The sequence below is a fragment of the Carassius auratus genome, linkage group LG37M, assembly GCF_003368295.1.
Source record: "Carassius auratus strain Wakin linkage group LG37M, ASM336829v1, whole genome shotgun sequence".
In the NCBI taxonomy this organism is placed as follows: Eukaryota; Metazoa; Chordata; class Actinopteri; order Cypriniformes; family Cyprinidae; genus Carassius; species Carassius auratus.
The window spans coordinates 475,463-488,787 of NC_039296.1; the positions used below are offsets into that span (position 1 = coordinate 475,463).

Genomic DNA, 13,325 nt, shown 5'->3' on the forward strand with positions numbered 1-13,325 from the left:
CAGTGGCATTTTCCTTTAAAACACAATTTAACCCATTTGTACTTCTTTTCTGTTAAGCTTCCAGCATGCTGTTTCATGTCATTCTTGCGGATGATGACATCCGGAGAGTCCAGATTGAAAGAATTCCTGATACAGTGGATGAACTGAAGACTATACTACAGAACAGGCTTGATCTGGAGGGTGATATTGTTGTCCAATTTCAAGATCCAGAGTTCAGCAATGAACTCTGCAACTTGACTGAAATGTCTGACCTACCAACAGAGAGACCAAGGCTGAAGGTAATAGTAAAGGAACCACCCAGTATGCCAACTTCTGAAGCCTTGTTGGATGGTAGTTGCTCTGAAACAGCTGCTGAGACCTCAGCATCCGCTGCATGTCATCCGTCAACCTCTCGCTACAAACACTGGCCTGACCCATTTATCATACCTACTTTCTCTTACGATGTAGAACTAAAGCTCAAAAAAGGCAATGAGATGTATCAAAGAGATGGTTCTCTACTGACTGTTAATTCTGCTATGAAGAGGGACATACTCGACAAGGTCGCAAGTGCTATGTATGAGTACAATGCATATCCAAAAACCAAGCAAATTGAGGATGTTGCTCAAGTCCTCATCAAAAAGCATCCCTGTTTGAGAGAGCCAGGATCAACCCATGGGTGGTACTGCTGGAAGTTCAGCCTTGCTTTTAAAATGGGCAACCTCCGTCAGAAGTATCGTATTGCAGGATGCCCAGAGCTTGCAATCAATCATAAGAGATCTACAGGCACATCATTGGGGAATAAGATGAAGAAAGCAAAACGATCAGAGCTGAACTTTTTGCCAGATTTTCCGGATGGGAAGTCTTCTGACTGCCTTGAACTCGAGAGATTAACTTTGATGGAAGAAATGAAGAAAAAGAAGAGAGACAGGAAAATGATAGATTCTCTGATGGAGAGCACCTTTGCTTTGCGAAGGAAGGAGATTGTTCATGGTGAACCTCTTGTGTCTGAAATCAAAGACAGATGGCCTGCACTGTTTTTAAAAAAACAGGTAATTTTTATTTGTCAAATAATACATCCAAAATAGGGTTGTGAAAAGTACTGACTTCAATATGTGACGATACCAGCATTTCCCATGAGCATTCTGAGCGCTGTTGAGGGGATTCTTAAACTGCTGATTGGCCGTTGTGTTCACATGCACAACAGATATGTCTGTGATTGGTTAATTTTATCATAACTTCACACTGTTCATTGAGGGCTTTCACACAGCAGCGCTTCCACCTCCATCGGCGGCTCTGTCTAAAATTAAGGATCCGCTGATAGAGGAGGCTTTTAAACGCGTCTGTGTGTATCTGTATTAGTGCTCTGTGAAGAGTGTGAAGTGATAATCATTGTAGTCTATCACAGACATATCTGTTGTGCATATTCTTTTTATTTTTAATTTTTTCTTTAGTTTAGCCCAGGTGAAAAAATTGACATTTTAATTGTCTATAGCCAAAGCCATATGTATACTGGTACATTTATGGACCTTTTTTTTTTTTTTTTTTTTTCTCCTTTTGTCTTCTTACAGATTGGTGCTGAGTTTATGCGCCTGGTTTCTACTGATCTTCAGCAGTCTTTCTTTGATGGACTTGACAAATATGTCCCAAGACTTTTACAGATGTACAGAGTGCGAACTAGTAGCAGTTCTGACCTGCGCAGTCTCCTTGAACCCCTTGATGCACAAGTAAGGATGATTTGATTTTATGTTTGATCACAGGACCTTAACCAAAATTAAAAAAACACTCTCTGTCTTTTGTAGAAATGGGTAATCATTGTTAGAGGTTGACTGAGTGCTTTTCCCTGGTTGACGCCGATATTTAGAAACCAGGGCGGCTGATATACCCCCCCCCCCCACAATCTAATATGTTTTGAAAATAAACAAGTGATTGAGTTTTTTATAAATTTGAATAAATGTAAATTGCAGGGTACAAGATAGTAGTAGTATTAGCAGCAGCCTAAAGCCCTATTCGGACGGCATTTGTTTTACATGGAGAGGTGGGTAAAGTAATTTTTACCAGAGCTTCTCTGTGATTTTAGTCCCATCTGAATGTGCCATCTAAGTATTAATTACGGATGATGTCATTAAAGATTACAGCGACTTTTACCTTCTGTAAAAACGTCTGGAAGAATTACCTCCGGTAATACTAATCCCGTTAATAGACCAGCTGTAAATATGTATGTAAATATTCTGTAATTACCTATTTAAAAGTAGTTTTCTGCATTTTGTCACATTCTTGAAGCATTTAGTTGCGTTCTAAGTGGTGGGATCAATAGCTGTTATAAGGAGTCCAAACTCGTCAGCTTTGTGAAATTTGCTGTTTTGGATCCAAAATAAGTTGTTGTTGTCAGGTATTGGTAAGGGAGGAACTCAGGTGCAGACAGGATTTACAACACAAACAGGTTTATTTACAAAAAGGGGAAAACAAAACCCACGAGGGGGAAAACACTGACTAGGGCAGATACAGCAATACTAAATAGGACTGACTCGACAAGATAAACAAAGACTCAAAACAGGAGAACACTGACTACAAATAACACTCACAGTTATACAGGGACTTCAGAGGTACAATCACAAGTGTGGAACACATCTGAGAATCACACAATCACACAATGAACCGACGCAAGACAGAGCACACTAGGAGATCTAAATAGGGGAACTAATCAAGACACGACAGGTGTTACAGATAGGACAATCACGACACGACTAGGATAACAAGGGGGGCGGGGCAAGGGAACGAGACAACACAAGCACATGGCCCAAAGACAAGGCCATGCGCTTGTACACAAAACACGGGTCTGCCATGATCCTGCCTCAAGACTAGGAAAAATCAAGGACACGAGGGCAGGATCATGACAGAACCCCTCCCTTAAGGAGCGGCTTCCAGACGCTCCTCAAGGGAACATCAAACATGGGACATGACTGACATGACGGACTGGGACACCGACACAAACCAACAAGACATGACAAATAATAACAACGGTAAACAAGAATACACAACGGCAGGGTTGGGGTGACAAATCAAAAAAAACAAACAGGGAAGGGGAGGAGGCGGGACCACAAAGTTCATGGGGGACGGACCAGGGTGGGAGGGTGGGGCAGGAGTCTTTGGAGGACGGGACGAAGACTGACAACGAGAGGTCCGGGCAGGTCTGGGTGAAGAGGGGTGGGGAGGGGTCTCGGGCCAACTGGCAGAGGACTTGGCAGGAGGGGTCACAGGACACGGGGCAACATCTACAGGGCGAGGGGCTACATCGACTGGACGAGGGGCGACAACAGCTGGACGAGGGGCGACTATATCAACAGGACACGGGGAGACAGCTGGACACGGGGAGACAACATCTACAGGGCACGGGGGAACACCTACTGGACACGGGGGAACATCAACAGGACCCATGACAACATCTACTGGACACAGGGGAACATCAACAGGACCCACGACATCTACTGGGCACGGGGAGACAACATCGACTGGGCACGGGGAGACAACATCGACTGGGCACGGGGCGACAACATCGACGGGACACGGGGAGACAACATCTACTGGGTTCGGGGAGACAACATCTACTGGGTTCGGGGAGACAACATCTACTGGGTTCGGGGAGACAACATCTACTGGACACGGGGAGACAACAGGACACGGGGAGACGACAACAGCTGGACACTCAGGTTTTCTGGGGACAGGGTCTGGGGACAAGACCGGACTGGTGGGGATTTCCAGGATCTGGACAAGACGAGACAAATAATCTGAGAAGGCTTTAGCAGCTAGAATAACTGGCATCTCCTTACGAGATGAGACAGACTGTACAAGAGTTCTTGCTGCAGAGTCGGCCGCGGCTCTCTCCTCCGCTCTCACGACCGCAGACCTCTTCTTTGCCGGCTCGGGCACGCTCACCGCTGCTGGCTCGGGCACGCCCACCGCTGCTGGCTCGGGCACGCCAGCTCTCTCCGCTGCTGGCACGGGCACGCCAGCGCTCACCGCTGCTGGCACGGGCACGCCAGCTCTCTCCGCTGCTGGCACGGGCACGCCAGCGCTCACCGCTGCTGGCTCGGGCACGCTCACCGCTGCTGGCTCGGGCACGCCAGCTCTCTCCGCTGCTGGTACGGGCACGCCAGCTCTCACCGCTGCTGGCACGGGCACGCCAGCTCTCACCGCTGCTGGCACGGGCACGCCAGCTCTCACCGCTGCTGGCACGGGCACGCCAGCTCTCACCGCTGCTGGCACGGGCACGCCAGCTCTCACCGCTGCTGGCACGGGCACGCCAGCTCTCACCGCTGCTGGCACGGGCACGCCAGCTCTCACCGCTGCTGGCACGGGCACGCCAGCTCTCACCGCTGCTGGCACGGGCACGCCAGCTCTCACCGCTGCTGGCACGGGCACGCTCACCGCTGCTGGCTCGAGAGGAGACAGGGTCACAGGACCGGCTGGCCCCTTCTTCTTCCTCTTCCTCCTCGGGCGCAGTGCAGAGGCTACAGCAGGGTCAGAGGCGGGTTGGGGGAGTTTGGTCTCGGGTAGGGCAGCCTCGGACGCCGAAGACTCTGAAGCTGACTCCCACGACAATCGTCTCCCTCGCTTCATGGGGAGACTGCTGGCTGTGGAAGGCGCCTCAGGACTCTGGGGGGGATCTGACTGTTCCCCCAGGGTTGCCACGGCCAGGACACGACCCTCTGGGATCGTTGGCAGCTGGGTAGGTGGGGACCTCTGGGGCTCCTCCTCTCGCCCGCTCGCTCCGGAACGACCTCCCCTGGTCCCCCGGAACACCACAAGGCGAGAGCCCTCAAAACAATCTCGCTGGCCGGCTGATGCCATCCAGCATAGCCTCCTGTCTGCTGAGTTCCTTGGTGGTCGGTTCATTCTGTCAGGTATTGGTAAGGGAGGAACTCAGGTGCAGACAGGATTTACAACACAAACAGGCTTATTTACAAAAAGGGGAAAACAAAACCCACGAGGGGGAAAACACTGACTAGGGCAGATACAGCAATACTAAATAGGACTGACTCGACAAGATAAACAAAGACTCAAAACAGGAGAACACTGACTACAAATAACACTCACAGTTATACAGGGACTTCAGAGGTACAATCACAAGTGTGGAACACATCTGAGAATCACACAATGAACCGACGCAAGACAGAGCACACTAGGAGATCTAAATAGGGGAACTAATCAAGACACGACAGGTGTTACAGATAGGACAATCACGACACGACTAGGATAACAAGGGGGGCGGGGCAAGGGAACGAGACAACACAAGCACATGGCCCAAAGACAAGGCCATGCGCTTGTACACAAAACACGGGTCTGCCATGATCCTGCCTCAAGACTAGGAAAAATCAAGGACACGAGGGCAGGATCATGACAGTTGTGATTAGTCCAGATCTGATGAGTTTTTGAAAAATGGTAGCAGAAGTTGTATGCGATCAGTAAATTTACCACAGTAGCACACGTGCTATACCTTTTTGCATATGTGCGTGAGACCGAACCATTCAATTGTTAAAGGTTAATCAATAGCGCACTTACACTCTGCTCAATATTCTTCAAAAGCAGTGTTATAATAATTATGAGCATGCTTGATTCTGCAGTCATTACAGTTTGTCTAATTTTTTTGTGTGTGTGTGTCTTGAGACTTCAAACCAGAAGAGACGAGCAGCTGCTTTGCTTGGACTGCCATTTTACTTAAAGGAGGATCCCAGCAGTTTCATCCGTGTCTGTGAGGTATGAGTGCTGATTTCATTATGACATCGGGAACTTTTGCCAGTTAAAGAGAGAGCTCACACAATTTAATTTTATTCACTCTTTAAGTTGTTCTAAACCTGCATAAAGTACTTTCTTTTGAAGAACATGGACGATATTTTGAAAAGTGTTCGTAATGAAACAGTTGGTGGTCACTGTTGAATTCCAAATATTATAGGGAACAGAAACTGTCTGGTTGCCAACATTCTTTAAAATCAGGAGGTAATGAATACAGCTGTAAAACAACTTGAGGGTAATTAAATTACATTTTCATGTTTGGGTGAACGTTTCCTTTAACTCAGTGTTTTCCAATTGCTGTCCTCGCACCCCCAATGTTCTGCATATTTAGCATTTTTCTCTTTAACACACCTGATTCAGATAACTAGCTCATTAGAAGTGAATGTGCATGAACTGTGTTCCAATTGACTTAAGTAGAACAGGAAATATTTTAGCAGAGACTGTGGTCGACAAATGAAAGTCAACATATACAGGTTAATATTAACCAACTACAGAAAAATGCCTGACAACAGTAGTGACAGAACAATACCCTTACAGTGGTTTCACACTACAGTGGCAAAGCTCCTCCCAGTGCTGTCCACTGTCATTGAGAGTAGGGTTGGGTGTCAAAAATCGGTTCCATTTTAGAACTGGTTACAAATTTCCAAGAACCGGGTATTCAATAATTAGTCTTCATAATGTTATTGTAATATAAATTACTAAAATCTTGCTGACAAATGATCTGATGAATTATTTAAGAATGTAAATTAATTAGTATTTTGTGCAAAAGTAATTAGTCTTTTAATGTCATAAACTGATTCTTCTAGTAAATAGTTTAATATATATTTAATACGCTATTGCATATATTATTCTGGTTTTGAGAAAAGTGATAGTCTAGTACTACTCAAATTATATTGTGTCAAGTGAGAAATTTTTCTTCAGGTAATCAATGTTGCATTTGTCATTTTCACACAGGGTAGCACATTGAATTTGGTAATGTAACTACATGCTTAATTACTAATATCTTTGTTCATTATGTTCTTAGGCTGACAGTTCAGAAGAAGATGCTACAAAAGAAGTTGATGTTGGCATTCTCATCATCACTGAAGAAGGCGGGAGCAGCAGAGCATTGCTAGAAAGGGAGATGGTGGATGTTGCGGTGGTTCTGGAGGAGAAGATCGTCAAATGTGACCTTGGAGATGTTGCTAATGCCTTTGCTACACTTATGGGTCTTCTTTACTGTCTTGACATAGACTATCCCAAGACACTGAAGTACACATTCGAGTTCATACAAAAAGTGTTCATGGGCATTGGCAGTGGCAACTGTTCTGCGAAAGTCAATGGACTCCGCAACCGTTTGCTTCAAGACAACGTGTAGTGGCAAGTTGGCCTAGTTATTGTGAGCAATACAGTTTCAGTTGGTATCAGTGATTTTGTTAGTTATACCAATGTTTACTGTTTGCACGACAAGTTGCATCACACCACCATTTTGCATGGTTAAAGTTTAACATGTGTTCTAAAATGCTGTTAAGTTAAGCCTCCAAAACTTGTTGAATGTACAAGGTTTTATACATTTTTCTTTTTTTCCTAGAAAACTGTCAGACATAAGCATGAAATAAAACTTGTTATTTTTTTTTATTTTTTTTTTTGTTTAGATAATTGTTTGACAGACATGTTATGATATGGAAACTAATTTTTCATACTTTTTTTAGATAATTGTTTGGCACTTTACATAAAAGAAATTATTACATATGTAGCTACAGTAAATATGAAATGTCGATGTTTGTTTTTAAAGGCGTTTTTATACCAAACAAACTACTACTAAATAGCATGCTGTCAACTTTGAAATAAAATACAATACATTGCATTTTCTTAAATGTCCATTCTGTTTTTATGTGGTACAGTATAAAATAGAAACTTGAGTTGTGTGGGCAAATTTCATAGTTCAGCCAGTTGAATGAACTTAACATTACTAGTGAGATGAACTACACTGTAAACCCAAATTAGTAAGCAGAACTCAAAAAATTTGATGTAACTCGTTGCCTCAAATTTTTTAAGTTAATGAACTTAAAAATTAAATTTTAAAAAAATTAAATATCTATATTGCATACTACATAAACCTTTTAATTTCAGTTAAATTAAAACATGTTATGAAATCAACTGAAATAGTTTTAGTTACAGTGACTTAAAATTTAGCTTTCCCATACTCAAGACATTTAGTTAAAAATACTTAAAAAAACAAAATTCACAAAGAGCCACCTTTAAGTTGAATGAACTCAATATTTATTAGTATCTTTGTCTTTGTGTTTAAGTACAAGTTACTCAAACCTTTTAAAGCACAAGACTCAAAATCATATGAATCAAAACTAAATTTTTTGATGTAACTCGTTGCCTCAAATATTTTAAGTTCAACAAACTTAAACAGTTTAAAATTACAGTGTGCTGAGTTCTTGCCCTTTCCTATTTAACACTTCATTTAAAAGACAGAAAAAAAGGTGCACTATGATAAAACCTGAAAAACAGATTAAGACCACATCTCTGACATTACAAATTCACAAACCTGCATGAACTTTTACAAAAACATGAACCATTTAAAACTAAATTACATGCATTGTTACCAAGTACTACCCAGCTGTACTTAACAACTGTAAAGAACAAGAGCTGTATTAAATCACAAATAACATTTATAAATGAAAACTGTGCACATTAATAAATATACACTGTGCACATTGTGGGGAAAAAAAAGTGCAGAAACCTTTCAACCTTTTTTTTTTAATTTACATTGAACTACTGAGGAACTGCCAGGCCTTAGTAATTTTTCCAACACATTTCTACATACACATCAAGTCATTTTTAAGACTCTGTAACTTGGGTGACAGTTTACCCTCATCAAGACCAAGCAAAATCTTTTGAATGAATTCAAAAGTGTTGGTCAGTCTGCTGGGATAGTTGAAGTGTAGTGCATAGTAGGGCTGGGCGATATGGCTTAAAAAAAAAAAAAATCTCCGATTTTTTCACACCAAACCCGATTTTCGATTTTAATCGATTTTTTTTTTCTATTTAAAAACAAACTACAACCGACAAAGAAATTGCTCAAAACAAATGTACTCTTTATTTTGTTCTTATGCAGTTTAATCTAAATTACCCCATTGTGCATAAGTGTAACAGGAAACAAGCCTCAAAACATGCTTGTAAACGAGATGGCAGGCACTGCCATTGTAAACAGTGAAAATGTATACAGTTTTCTAATAACTTACAGTGACACAATGCACCTTCAAAATAAATAAATAAAATTGTGTTTCCCTCTTTGAAGTAAAACCACACTTTGGAATGTTTTGCTCTCTCCACTCGCGCTCGTTCTTGTTGTGTGTGTGTGTGAGACTGACAGACAGCCTCCGCAGCGCGCATGACAGATTTTGCAGATCTCACAGACAAACGACTTAATATGATCGCACATTAGAAATGTTTGGTGAGATAAAATGTGCACGGTAACATTATTAAGGAAAAATACATAGTACATAATTTTTTTTCCCTCCAGTACCGAAAGCAGAACCGATAGCGTCAGATCTTACGGTCTTTCATAATTTAGCCGCGGGCCATTTTAATACTGGGTTTCGGTACCCATCCCTACTGTTTAAGATGCTGGAATAAATTTGTTGTGCTGCTACCTTTTGTAGCAACGGCTTTTAAACACACTTTGCAATGTGGCATTATTTGTTCTGTGTCTGACACTAAAAAAGCAAACCAATTCCAAACAACGGATGAAACGGTGCCTTTCTTTGGAACGAGCTCTGCGCTGTTAACTGTCATGTTGTCTGTGTGCGGCTGTAAGGAAAGCGGGGGGGAGGGCGAGCCCACTCTGAACTACGGAAGCCTAAGGGGAGAGCCGGTGGTGGAAGTTAAAGAGAAAAACGATTTTCATTAAAAACAAATCGCCCTTAACGTCAAATTCGAGTTAATCGATAAAATCAATTTATCGCCCAGCCCTAGTGCATAGATTAGTCCAAACATTACCAGGAAGGCATCAGCAAATCTGGAGAGGCTGCCCACAATCTCACTTTCGATGACAACAGAGATTTTCACAGGCTGGAAGTGAACTGGACTTGTGTCATTATCTTTGATGACTGTGAGGAGGGCCACTGCAACATCTAAAAGCTCTGGCTCATCAGATGTGTCCTGTAAAATAAAATGGATATTAAAGCAAAAACTGAATATCTGTCAAGCCAGCCAAGCTAACAGTAAACAAAAGTTGTAAGAGATTGATACTATGCTAAAAAAAAGCGTAAAAAATAATTTAGTACTAAAACTATTTTACAGTGGGGTCAAAGAAAACAAATTGCACAAACTATTTGGTTGGAAAGACTGAACAAGAGTTAGCATGTATGTATTTATATGAACTGTTTAGTGTGATATTTCTTTTTTTAAATACTCACCATGCAGGTCCTTAAAAACCCAGAGATGTCCTCACGTAGATACACAGGAAGGGCATGAAGAACAGTGACACGTTTGGTGTGTATGTCATGAAACTCCTATAATGATAAAAACAGTACTGTACATAACTAAACTGTAAATTTTAAACAATACAATCAGATATGCAAATACAAAAAAAAAAACAGGGTCATCAGTCTAGGAAGATGTCGGTCAAGCTCAGAGTAGAATGTGTTGGGCAGGTTCTCATTTGTAATCCGTTGGAACTCTGCATACATCTACATTTTAAAACAATGAAAGACAGAGAACACAGCCATGTTCATTATGTGAACCTGGTTAATCTACTACCCCCTCACAGAAAACAGCCCCTGAATGTGGTACATGTTATCAAGAAAGCAATAACAGGACAAACAGTGTTACCCCACATTACCTCAGATTCCATTTTGAGTGCAGGCCAGACTTCCATGAGCTTTTTACTGGTGGGCATGTCTTCACTATGGTCTGTCGCCGCAGAGCAAAGGTGGTTTGCATCATCTTTTTTAAAAGTGGTAAGTTCTTCTCAGCTTTCTTCATTTCATCAACAATTTTCTGTCTCAACTGTTCAAGAGTTGAGGGATTTTCTCCTTGGGGGAAGTAGGGCAAAAAGTTTACTTCTGCTCGTTTGGGTCTTTTAATATTTGAATGTGAAGATTCATTGTCAGGATTCAATGCACTCCTTTTTCATGGAGACATGGAGGATTGCCTGCATCTTTAGAAATAAGGAAGATAAATTCATTCTGAGATCTTGTTTTAGTTTGTCAGTGTCACACACACCATCATCCCCCATTGGATCCTCATCTATGCCTGAAGGTTCTTTATTAAAATCACCATCAACCGCAGGAATACTGGGTTGAACAACTTCACTGACAATGTCATTTTGAAAGTCTGACGAAACACTTGCTTGGTGTGATCTACTTTTATGAGAATTGAATGTAGAGTACACATTAGTGGTAAAGCTGCAATCCTTATATGGGCAAGCCACTGTTTCATGATTTCTTAAATGCCTTCTAAGATGGCAGAAGACAACAGATTCAGAAAAATGCTGCTGAAATGGGCATAAAGGGCATTTAAACAACAGAGACTGCTGACATTGTTCTGCACTACTGCCAAATTGGTGAGTGTGACATCTTGCCAAATGAGTTCTAAGACTATTAAAAGTCTTAAATGTACACATGCAATAATTGTAGATGCATGGAAGGGGGCATACACTGGAAAAGTGGCTATGCTGCAGTCTGTAGTGCTTAAATATTTGCAGTCTGTCAGTAAAAGAAGCTGAACACAACTTACACTGCCAAATCATATTGAAGCCAACAACCTGAAAGAAAAACAAAATTAATGTTAGAAAGTGTATAGCTCCAAAAAAAAAAAAAAAAAAAAAAACAGTTTAATTATCCGAGTACAATTCAACAAACAGGTTACATGATCATGACCAGAGAATACAGCTACCACTTGAGCTGCACGATTAATTGTTAAAAGATCTCGATTGAAACTGCAATCTATATTCTGAAAGATCATAATTTGCATGGAACAATTACGTTGTTACGCCAATAGGTGCCGACAAGTAACCATTAAATATGAATTTTCACTGAATAATTTGTGAGAAATTGGAATTATTTATCCAGTAATGAAACATGTAAACTGATAAAAAAAAAAAAAAGTTATGTTGATGTAACACCAAACATAAAGGGGACTACAATATAATAGACAGTTGCAGCTGTTAAATATTTAGCCGGAATGTGATAGTTGTGGACCAGTGTTTTATATGTCAAAACAGATGTCATCAGTCAAAACTTGAACGCGTAACAGGTCTGTATCATTTTGCCATATTAGACTTAAAATATATGAAAGTGTTCAGAGGGTTTCCAGGCACATTTCTGCAATGGCACGTGCTCTCCAACTCCCCAAGTTGCGTATCAGTGGCACATCACCTCATTGGGAAAAGTATTTTTTCCAAGTTATATAACGTTAGTGTTTTTGCACACCAGACAAAATTAGCAACGGATGTTTATTTTTAAATCGCGTGTCTAATGTCTTTAAATAAAACAAATGGAACGTTAGGCAAAGCTACATCGTCTCGTACGTTGTGCAAGCGGAAATATAGACTATAATCCGTTCGAAAATGATATATAAGTTAACTAATGTGTAACATATGCTTCGCCCGTTCGCCGTTCATTGTTTTTTTTCAGGCCTAACGTTATTTCATCAGTTATTCCTTGCAAGACCTCCATTACTTTTGAATGTAAATATAACGTTACGTAACTGGTGAACGCTATTTAAAGTTTTTTCTAGACTAAACTGTTGCAACTGTTCACTAGATAAGCCCCTGTTTAAAATGCATTTAACACTTACCGTGATAACTGCCGACAGCTTGAAGCTGAGATCCTCCTCACTCACTGCAGTATTTTGTGGCGCCAAAGCAAACGTTATCCAAGCGTTGCGCGTTCCCACAACGTCGCAAAAGTCTCACACTGACCTTGGAGCACGTTAGCCTCGTAAGCCAATAAAATAACGACCCTTACGTCAACGGAAAAGTTTTTTTAAACAAACATTTTTTTTTTTACTGCCTGTGATAAAGGCCCATTCTATATATAATACTGTATATATAATAGATATATAATATATAATAGAATATTCTATTTTGTGCATACATTAAAACAGCTGCCCTGGTAAGTGTTAACCTTTGTGTATGTAAAATTTGAATTGAATATTTTCTTGCAAAATAATTTTAAAGCTGAATTCATGAAGACACAAGCTTCATTAGTCAAATGAAGTTTTTTTTTTAAAACGTATTTATATGTATATAATTTAATTAAAGGTAACAAATTGCTTCACCACACACACACACACACACACACACACATTTTACTAATGTCATATGCAGACATCATGTTGAAACAACTAAAAAAATAAAAAAAAAAAATAAGTAAAGTTAAATTATACTCCTAAGTGGCACTTACTTAATGAGCAAGTTGTTTCAGTTAATCAAAAATAATAATTTTAAATCACTCAAAAACTATAAAAAAGTCACACAAACCCAAACTACTTGAGTTAGTAGAACTTTTTTGGAAAATTAAGTTTATGCTACTCAATCAATTTAATTATTTTGAGCA

At 40.8% G+C, this 13,325-nt stretch overlaps 1 protein-coding gene across 1 annotated transcript; it reads left to right on the plus strand.

Moving 5' to 3' along the window:
- The first annotated feature begins 345 nt into the window (after nt 1-345).
- LOC113068188 (sterile alpha motif domain-containing protein 3-like) lies at nt 346-7,328 on the plus strand. The gene is made up of 4 exons (XM_026240848.1): nt 346-1,028; nt 1,548-1,703; nt 5,644-5,733; nt 6,794-7,328. Exons 1-4 carry the CDS (start codon nt 474-476, stop codon nt 7,124-7,126), a joined length of 1,134 nt encoding a protein of 377 aa, XP_026096633.1. The 5' UTR covers nt 346-473; the 3' UTR covers nt 7,127-7,328.
- Nucleotides 7,329-13,325: the final 5,997 nt, after the last annotated feature.

Coding starts and splice junctions, on each gene's coding strand:
- LOC113068188 (XM_026240848.1), top strand. CDS start 474: ATGTATCAAAGAGATGGTTCTCTACTGACTGTTAATTCTGCTATGAAG. Junction 1,029..1,547: donor CACTGTTTTTAAAAAAACAG/GTAATTTTTATT, acceptor GTCTTCTTACAG/ATTGGTGCTGAGTTTATGCG. Junction 5,734..6,793: donor GTTTCATCCGTGTCTGTGAG/GTATGAGTGCTG, acceptor TTATGTTCTTAG/GCTGACAGTTCAGAAGAAGA.